General features: G+C 47.3%; 1 protein-coding gene across 2 annotated transcripts; it reads left to right on the plus strand.

Annotated features, from left to right (window-relative positions):
- The first annotated feature begins 292 nt into the window (after positions 1–292).
- Positions 293–8,514, plus strand: ARHGAP36 (Rho GTPase activating protein 36). Of its 2 annotated transcripts, XM_023539944.2 has the most exons (9): positions 294–830; positions 1,106–1,298; positions 1,527–1,582; positions 1,835–1,985; positions 2,432–2,580; positions 2,752–2,928; positions 3,261–3,358; positions 3,494–3,600; positions 5,643–8,514. In XM_023539944.2, the coding sequence occupies exons 1-9, from the start codon at positions 687–689 to the stop codon at positions 5,798–5,800; spliced, it is 1,233 nt and encodes a 410-aa protein (XP_023395712.1). In that variant the 5' UTR covers positions 294–686; the 3' UTR covers positions 5,801–8,514. The 2 variants fall into 2 exon arrangements, with proteins under 2 accessions (XP_064133662.1, XP_023395712.1); XM_064277592.1 differs by having other exon boundaries at positions 293–830; positions 3,494–5,751.
- The last annotated feature ends 1,119 nt before the right edge of the window (positions 8,515–9,633 follow it).

Here is a 9,633-nt window from a genome sequence, read left to right on the forward strand (position 1 = left end):
CGTGTGCGTGTCTTGTCTTTTTCTCTTCCCATAGTACCAGTTGACCGTCCCGACAACTTGGAGAAGTGGTTTCTGATTCTGAAAGGACAACAGAGGGGTGAGGGGCTCTCATACTTTCGTTTAGTGCTGCACCCCCCCCCCCTTGTATAGCGCCCCTAGCTACTGGTGACTGGGGCGGTGCCTACTGCCTCTGTGGGCGCTCCCCCCCCTTCTGAGAAACCTCGGTAGGTGATGTTTTCAGGAAATGGCGCATTAGCTGTAGGCGCGCGGGGGCGGTCCCCTCAAACCTGTCTAAACCTTCCGGGTGGACCCACCCCAGACAGATCACACCCTGAAGACATCACCCTCATTGCTACAAGGTGGTCACCTCCTGGCAGGACTTAAGGCAGGCACCTTGAGCCCCGTCGGGGTGGTTGAGTGAAGTTGAGTCCTTTTGCCAGCCCACTGCAGGGTCCTTTTGGCTTACTCCCCAGGGAGAGGCGCTGCGTGTCTGTAGCGGTGGGGTTGGCGCGGGCGTGGTACAGCCCCTGCAGTTCCTCCTGACTTAAGCGTTGGGGGGCTTAGACGTTTCTCGTTCTTCTCTCCCTGGTTCCCCAGCTGTCTCACTCAAGACCTTTGGCATTCGTCTGGAAGAGGCGCTGGTGAATGAGCTTACCCGTCGCAAGCATCTGGAACTGAGAACCGCGATGCAGATTGAAGAATCCACCCGTCAGGCTTCCCGCCGACGTGGAAACGTGGCGCAAAGGATGTTTGGCCGCATCAGGCGCCTTTTCAATCGCAGGCGTGATGAGCCCTCCTTGCCCCCGGAGTTCACTCGCCGTGGACGTCGAGTGAGTTAAACCTCCTAGGTTTTAGGCAGGAATCCTTCCTGAGGGAGAGTTACCTGCAGGAGTGTGGGGCGGGAGAGTCAAGGCCTGTGGCCTTGGGGGTAGGGGAGCTGAACAGAACAGGGTGGGAGGGGTGGGATTGGCTTGCCTTGGAGGGAGAGGAGGTCTCCTGTTCTGAATGTCAGGTAATCCTTCTCCCCTGAAAGAGCCCAGGAAAGTCCCAGGGGACCCTGCTGCTCCTCCCTCCCCAGTTTAAGAAAATATTGGTTTCTCCATAGGGTGCAGTTTCTGTGGACAGCCTGGCTGAGCTGGAGAATGGGGCCCTGCTGCTGCAGACCCTGCAACTTTCCAAGATTTCCTTTCCAATTGGCCAGCGACTTCTGGGATCCAAAAGGAAGATGAGCCTCAACCCAATTGCTAAACAAATCCCCCAGGTTGTGGAGGCTTGCTGCAGCTTCATTGAGAAAAATGGTAAGGGAGCCCACAAATGTTGTTAGATCAAGGAAGGAGGGAATTAAAACGGAAAGGGGGTCTCTAGAAACAGGAAGAGAAAAGAGGTTGTGGGATGAAGGACTTGGTGAACATTCCCCAGGCCTGCAGTTGGGGCTGCTATGGGGAGGGAGAGGGGACGGGAGGAGAAGGGAAATGCCAGGGGAAGGGATCCAGTGATACTAAACATTCCTTTGTTTTTTCTTTCAGGCTTAAGCACAGTGGGGATTTTCACCCTTGAATTCTCGGCTGCAAGAGTGCGTCAGGTAAACGGGCTCTGTTTATGCTCCCTTCCCCCATGCTCTGGGTGAAAAATAGCGAGAGGAGGTGGGGGCTCCCGTATAGAGCTGAGGGGAGTGTAGAGCCTAGTGGGGGGAGCAAGATCTTCTCTCTAGCCCTCTAGGAGCATCATGTTGTGGGCTACCCCAACTGAAGCCTGAGACTAGTTGAAGGAATAGACAGGAGGGAGCCTGTGGTGGGCAGGGCAGATAGTCCACATCTTCTCTTCCTTTTTGTAGCTTCGTGAAGAATTTGACCAAGGTCTGGATGTCGTGCTGGATGATACTCAGAATGTTCATGATGTGGCTGCACTCCTCAAGGAGTTTTTCCGTGACATGAAGGACTCTCTGCTGCCAGATGATCTGTACATGTCCTTCCTCCTGACAGCAAGTGAGTCTTCTACCCTCCCCTGTTGGCAAGGAAAAGTGATGTTGGGGGTCTAGGGACAGAGCACAGGCTGCAGAATTCCAAGGAACTAAAGCAAGATGAACATCAGAAGAGAAAGGAAATCCTCTCCAAGTGACCTTCCTTATATCTCTTAATATTCCATTATAAGTTTATTGGTTTATAGCTTAGAGTTTTCTCTAGAGTTTCTTAAAGCTGTGCCCTCTCAGGGCAAAGAAGAACCCAGATTCTGCAGAGGAGTGTCTTCCTTTCTTGGGAGTACTTCCTTTCAGAGACCCCAAGCCCAAATGCTATGGGAATGAGCAAAGGCAAGATGCCTGGGTACTCTCTCTGTAGCCTACGGCAATTTTCAAGCAGAATTCCATCGTTCTTAATAAAAGGCTGCTGCCAAGGCTAGCCTCCTGAACCTGCCCTTGTTTTCCTTCCTCCAGCTCTGAAGCCAGAGGATCAGCTTTCTGCCCTGCAGTTGCTGGTTTACCTAATGCCACCATGCCACAGTGACACCCTGGAGCGTCTGCTGAAGGTCCTGCATAAAATTACTGAGAACTGCGAGGACTCCATTGGCTCTGATGGACAGTTGGTAAAAAGCTCTGAGAAGGGGTAGTGAGGGCTCTGTGCAGTAGTGGGTATGCATGGGAGTATATGAGAAAGACAGAGGGAGATCCAGAGAAAGACAAAAGTTACAGACACCTATTTTCACAACTTCCAGTACTACCTCAGGGCCAATCACCTTCTGCTTTCCTTTGCCTAGGTTCCAGGCAATCGTATGACTTCCACCAATTTGGCCTTGGTGTTTGGATCTGCCCTCCTGAAGAAGGGGAGGCTTGCCAAGAGGGAGTCCAGGAAAACAAGGCTGGGGATTGACCACTATGTTGCTTCTGTCAGTGTGATCCGTTCCATGATTGATAACTGGGATATCCTCTTCCAAGTAGGTAGAAATTTCGGACTCACTTATTAATTGCTCTTTCTCCTGTTAACAGGGTAGGGGAGTGTTGTACACACATCCCTGAGGGTAGCCAAACCATGAAGCCACAAAATATCTCAGTCTATAAATTTCTCTTTCATTAGCTGATCATGGTGCCTTCAGTCCTTCTAGGGAGAGCAACCTTGTTTGGAACATTACCATAGGGATCACTGAGTATTCAGGAGGCCGTATCGAATCCTGGGTAACTAATAGAAAAAAAAAAAAAACTAATAGAGAAGAGTATAAATGAAAAGATGTGGAGTAATAAAGGCTAACATTGATGGTTTTACCCTCAGGTGCCTCCTCATATCCAGAGGCAGGTTGCTAAGCGAGTGTGGAAAGCCAGTCCTGAAGCCCTTGATTTTATCAGACGCAGGAATTTGAGGAGGATCCAGTGAGTGTTTCTGGATTTATTTATGTTTAGCTTGAAGCAGACTCTCCTGTAGGGGGCTGCAAACCCCAGAGCATCTTTAGTAAGCTAGCCCAAATGCACCCACTTACTTGCTTTTTCACATTATTTTCCATTTAGGAGCGCACGGATAAAGATGGAAGAGGATGCTTTACTTTCTGATCCAGTGGAAAACTCTGCTGAAGCCCGGGCTGCTGTCCTTGCTCAAAGCAAGCCCTTTGATGAAGGTCAGTTCCCTGCTGGCGGTCAGGTCCTTGATGAAGGTCAGACTCTTGCTGAAAGTCAGCCCCGTGCTGAAGGCCAGGCCCTTCCTGAAGGCCAGATCCTTGCTGAAGATGAGCCCCTTGAGGAAGATGAGTCCTCTGAGGAAGATGTGTCGGTCAATGAAGCACTAGTATTTGGATATCTCAGTCAAGGAGTAGTCTTTGGGGAAATCCAAGGTCTTGAGATCCCAAATGATCTTGAAATTCAAAGCCCACATCTAGAAGACGTACCAGAGCTCGATGAAGAAGAAGTAGATGATGATGATGATACCCTGAATTTTGATGATCTGCCTCCCCTTGAAGATATTCTAGAACATGATGATGAAATTCCAGAACTCATTGAGATCCCAGACTTTGAAGAAATACCATATTTTGATATGGCCCCAGACCCTGAAGAAGCTCCAGATATGCAGGAAGTCCTCAACCCTGGAGAAAACCCGAACCACGACCTTGAAGAAGGACCACATTTTGAAGACTACCAAAATCTTGACCTTGCAGAAGTTTCTTATCTTGATGTAACCCCGCACAATGAAGAAGCCTCCGAAACTGATGAAATCCCAGACAATGAAGAAGCCCCAGACACCGATGAAATTCCAGACCATGAAGATGCCTCAGATAATGATGAAAACCCAGATTCTGAAGAAGACCCCAATCTTGAAGAGGTCCCAGCAGTTGATAAAGTCCCAAATGATGAAGCTTCAAGTGCTGAAGAAATCCCAGACCATGAAAATGCCCCAGAGGTCAATGGGATTTCAGACTCTGAAGAAGACCTTGACTTTGAAGAAGTCCCAGCTCTTCATGTGGTCCCAAGCCCTGATGAAGCCCCCGGTAATCATCAAATCCCAAATCATGAAGAATCCCGCGACGTTAATGGAGTCTCAGACTCTGACGAAGATCCCGATCTGGAAGAGGTCCCTGGTCTTGATGCAGTTCCAAATGATGAAGAAGACTCAGGTGCTGAAGGAGTCCCAGATCATGAAGAAGTTCCAGAGGTGAATGGAATTGCAGGCTCTGAAGAAGATCCCAGCCCTGAAGAGGTCCCAGCTCTCCATGTGGTCACAGGCTCTGAAGATGTCCCTGATTTTGGTGAAATTCAAGACCATGAAGAATCCTCAGATGACAATGAAGTCCCAAACAATGAGGAAGCCTCAGACGTCGAAGAAATTCCAGGTCATAGAGAAGCCTCTGATGCCAGTGGAATCCAAGACTCTGAAAAAAACCCCAGTCTTGAAGAAGATTCAGTTGCTGATGTAGTCCCAGAGCCCGAGGATGCTTCAATTCTCAGTGAAATTCCACATCCTCAGAAGGACTGGGCCAACACTTTTGAAGAAGACAAAGTTCATCTCACTGTGGCTCTGGAGCCTGAAGATGTCTCCATTCTCAATACAATTCCAGACCCTCAGAAAGACCTGACTGTCAACCTTGAAGAAGTTATGAATGTGGAAGCAGTTTCAGTGCCTCAAGATCTCGACCCAAAACAAGTTCAGAATCCGAAGGCAATCCAGTTCCGCAAAGGTGTATATGCTGCATTTCCTGTAGATACCACTCTTCTTAAAAACAAATCTCAGCTTGGCCAAAGTCCTCCCCAGAGTCACTGAAGAGTGAAACCTGCTGTCTCCCCTTCATGCAGTCCTGTAAGCTTCCAGCTCCAGCTTTGTTACTCATTTTCTTAGTAAAATTAGTCAGATTAGCTGTACGGTGGTGGTGGTTGTTGGGAGGTCTCCCTCTTCCCCCTTCCCTGGTGGAATTGTCTATTTGCTTTGAGTCTGGGGTATCTGTCTCTCTTTCTGTTCTCTAACCCAGTCCTCCCCACTAGTTTCCACAGTGGGCCAAGGTATAGAGATCTTTGCAGTTTTTTTACATGCCAAATGGGAATAATCATTCCGGCCCCTACCTTCTTGCTTCATACTGTATTTGAAGCCCAAAATTATGTCTTAGGCCCTTGGGTGCTGTGGAAAGGATGAAGTCTAGAAACATAAGGAGTTAACATTGTTACTATTTTCCAGGTTCCTCTGAGGAGCCAGATGTGCCTCCTGGCACTGCCCGTTCCCACGACGATGAGGAAGGAGCGGGTAACCTTCCCATTCCGGAGCAAGACCGCCCATTGCTCCGTGTGCCCCGGGAGAAGGAGGCCAAAACTGGCATCAGCTACTTCTTTCCTTAAATGTTTTTCCTTCTATAAGGTGCCGGACAGGGGAAAAGGGTGGGGGTAGACCTGGGGTGTCGCAGGAAACATTAAGGAGAGTGTTGAAGGTAAAGATCTGAGGGTTAGAAGGAGTTCCAGCCTGATGGCTCGGGTCAGGTTGGGAACTCCAAACACACTGTCAGCCCCTTCACTGGGGATGCTTGGTCCCTTCAGCTGGTAAAAGCAGAGATGTTTCTGTGTCATGCCCAGGCTCCCTGGTGCTACCTTGCCTTTCCCTTTGAACCCTGATCCTGGCTTTACCACACTACAGTCCAATCTTTAATTGATGTGACATTTGTGGCAAACACCTGTCCCAGAGAAGCTCACAAATCTCGAGATGCTTTCCCTCCCCCAAAGGGAATTGCATGTTTTTCCTGATTTTCCTACCCTCTTCCTGCGAGCTCAATTGAAAAGCCCTCAAGAGGCATGCTAGAAAGTTAGGTCAGCCTATTGACAGCTGACAAACAATTAATGCTAAACCATGTCACACCAACTCATAGCCGTGTCCCCACGGCAATTCCACCACCTCAGGATTTGTTTTTTTCCCCAAACTATTTAGACCTATGGCTCATCAAACAGCCACTCCCAAAATTCTGTGCAGTTTTGCTTAGGTCAAGTCAACAGGAAAACCTCAAGTGTAAGTCTAACTAGCTTTTCTGGGGTCAAAAATTAGGGAAAAAATTTGGATGAATTAACCTGGATCTGTTTTAAAGACAACTGGTGTTCACACCCTGTTGTCAGCAAAACAGCTAGTTAGGTACACACCTATAGTTCCAAATAGTTAGAGTCACCTGATTACAAATGTTCTTATCTTACCTATCGTCTCTGTAGTTCCTCTATGCAAGGGGGAGACGTGCTCTGGTAACATAGATATGGGTTAGGTATGACATCTAAAATTACAGCTGATATTGATGGGTAACAACTGCTAAGGTCCATGGAATGAGGAATGTTTTGTATTGAGGGATAGAAATTGATCATAGAATGGGTAACAACCGCAAAGCTCGAAGATTTGTGATTGTTAAAACTTCTCTGGCGTTTAATCATTAATAAACATCTGTATTGTGACAGCAGCATATTCATGGCTTACTGTGTGCTTTATTTATTTATTTTAATTTGGGGAGTGAGGTAGGAAGCTCTGAATGGAGAGCTGAAGGGTAAATGGAGGTAGGGGATGGGAATAAGAGGGTGACATGGAATAAAGGAAAGGGGATAACATGGGATAAAGGGAAGGGGATGACATGAAGTAAAGGGGAGAGGGTGACATGGAATAAGGGGGAAGGTGACATGGAATAAAAAGGAGGGTGACGTGGAATAAAGGGGACAGGTGGCATAGAATAAAGAGGAGAGGGGACATGGAATAAAGCAGAGGGGTTACATGGTACAAAGGGGAGAGGTGACATGGAATAAAGGGGGAAGGGTGACATGGAATGAAGCAGAGGGGTGACATGGAATGAAGGGGAGGGGTGACAAGGAAAAAAGGGGAGGGGTGACATGGGATAAAGGGGAGGGGTGATAGAGTAAAGGGGAAGGGCGACATGGAATAAAGAGGAGGGGTGGCATGGAATAAAGGGGAGAGGTGATGTGGGATAAAGGGGAGGGGCGACATGGGGTAAAGGGGAGGGGTGACATGGAATAAAGGGAGGTGAAGTTGATAAAGGGACATGACATGGAATAAAAGGGAAGGGTGACAAGGAAGAAAGGGAAGGGGGTAACATGGAATAAAGAGGAGGGGTGACATGGAATAAAGGGGAGTGAAGTTGATAAAGGGACGTGGTGATATGGAATAAAGGGGAGCTAGTGACGTGAAATAAAGGAAAGGGTGACAAGGAATAAAGGGAAGTAAAATGGAACAAAGGGGAGGGGTGGTAATTGAATGAAGGGGATAGAAGGGTTGAAGTACAATAAAGAATTAAGGAAGGATGAAGGAGAAATAGGGAAGAGGAATGAAAGAGAAGGGGGAGGGGCTTCAGTGGAGAAGGAAGGAAGGTAAAGGGGGAGACCACTAAGTATTCTCAACTGAGAATTTTCTCCTGAATTGGTGAAAAATGAAAACCTAAAACATCTGGAGACATGATTTCCAAGGTAAGAGGAGGAAGAATGTGCTGCTGTTTGATTGATAGAACCTTCAACCTCTCTTGAAGGCTCAAGGCTTCTTGATATACTTGGGAATTTCCCATGTCAGTGACAGAGACCCAGAAAGTGAAATGGAGTGTATTATTTATTTTTGCACAATCTGCTTTAGGATATTTCCTTGCATAGAGCCTTACAGACAGCAGAAATGTAATACTGGCTCCCTCCTATAATAATTCTATTATAATTGATAATTATGATGATATTCTTCCCAAGGTTGTGGCACTGTTTAAAAGTTTGACATGCATCATATTATTTAATCTCCACAACAACCCCATGAGATACATGGTACTGTCATCCTCATTTTATTTTTGAGGAAAATAAGATACAGAAAGGATAAGTAACTTGCCTATATTACTCACCTGGTTAGTAAAAAAAACAGCCACTGTATCATATTGACCCATTCAGCCTGGGATTCTACCTCTGACAGAAAGATGCATTGTGATTACCTTAGTCATTTTCTTGGATTGGGGATTGTACTTTCAATAACCAAGCTTCAGTTTCCTTTCTTGTAGGCCCTTTCTCTCCAGACAGAATGAGCTGTTTGTTAGAAATAACTGTGGTATCTCAGGCACACCCTAGCAGTTGTAGCTGGGGCTCATGGATATTAGAGACAGAAGAAAGCTTAGAGCTCATTCATGCCAAGCCTCTGATTATATGAATGAGCTTCCTAAAGTCAGAGATCTGGGGGTAAGATTCAGACAGGCCTTCTGTATGTTGCTTTGTGGGGTCAAAATAGTAAAATATGTTCCCAGGGAGATTTTACCTGGGCTTTTCCCACTCAGCACAAAAACTAACAAATAAACCAGACAACAAACAGGAAAGTTGGTTATTTCAAAACATTCCGTTCACCTCCTGGCCTTCTCTGAAACCACATTTCTCTTGAAATTACTGCTTACCCTACATTGCTCCCCAGTGCTGACTACTAACCAAGGAGCTGGGGCTGAGAGTAGTCAGCAGATGTAGGCATTATCTTCTATTATTCTCTCTCTTCCCCATTTTGAGGACTGACTCTCTGGCTTCCTCAATACCCCAGGCCTTGCCCACATCCTAAGGGACCTCAACAATATCCACATGGAAGACCCATTCCACACACCCTGGCCTCACACTTCCCTCACCTTCAGCCTCTTACTACCTCAAACCTCCCTCCCCGGCCCATCAACCTGACTTTACTGTGTATGGCTTCACCTCTAAAAGACTCAACTCCAATATCCCATCGTGACCAAAATCTAGCAATGGCTGGGTCTCATGTCATTTGCTCTTTGGCCTCATTGAGACCCCCAGTGCCTCAAGCCCTTCCTTTTCTCTTCACTTCCTTCCTTATCCAGACAGAATCTTGGGGCACATTGATTTAGCACTGACTGCATCTTCATCCCTTGCCCTCCAGATACCATGTCTGCACTATTTTGCCTCAGCTTTGGGTCCCTGCAACACCTGATTTCTCCAATTCCATAGCGAATACTCTGGTAAAAAGGATTAGCAACCGATGCTGGTGCCTCTAACAGAATTTCCAACCTCAGCTGGGCCTTCAGGCCACTCAGCATTCCATCCTTTCACATGCCCCGTTTCATCTCTTTCTCTCTTTCTCCTCCCATCTGTTCCCCAAGTTTTTTCATCACTCCCCTCAAGTAACAGCCTTCATCGTTGCTCCCTCTCCCCCTCCTCCAACAATTGCTTTGACT

The sequence above is a fragment of the Loxodonta africana genome, chromosome X, assembly GCF_030014295.1.
Source record: "Loxodonta africana isolate mLoxAfr1 chromosome X, mLoxAfr1.hap2, whole genome shotgun sequence".
NCBI classification, from domain to species: domain Eukaryota; kingdom Metazoa; phylum Chordata; class Mammalia; order Proboscidea; family Elephantidae; genus Loxodonta; species Loxodonta africana.

What these genes read in the sequence shown, in the direction of transcription:
- ARHGAP36 (XM_064277592.1), top strand. Translation starts at nt 687, where the DNA reads ATGCAGATTGAAGAATCCACCCGTCAGGCTTCCCGCCGACGTGGAAAC. An exon ending in TCACTCGCCGTGGACGTCGA is followed by an intron (nt 831 to 1,105) that starts GTGAGTTAAACC and finishes GTTTCTCCATAG; the next exon opens with GGTGCAGTTTCTGTGGACAG. An exon ending in ACTGGGATATCCTCTTCCAA is followed by an intron (nt 2,929 to 3,260) that starts GTAGGTAGAAAT and finishes TTTTACCCTCAG; the next exon opens with GTGCCTCCTCATATCCAGAG.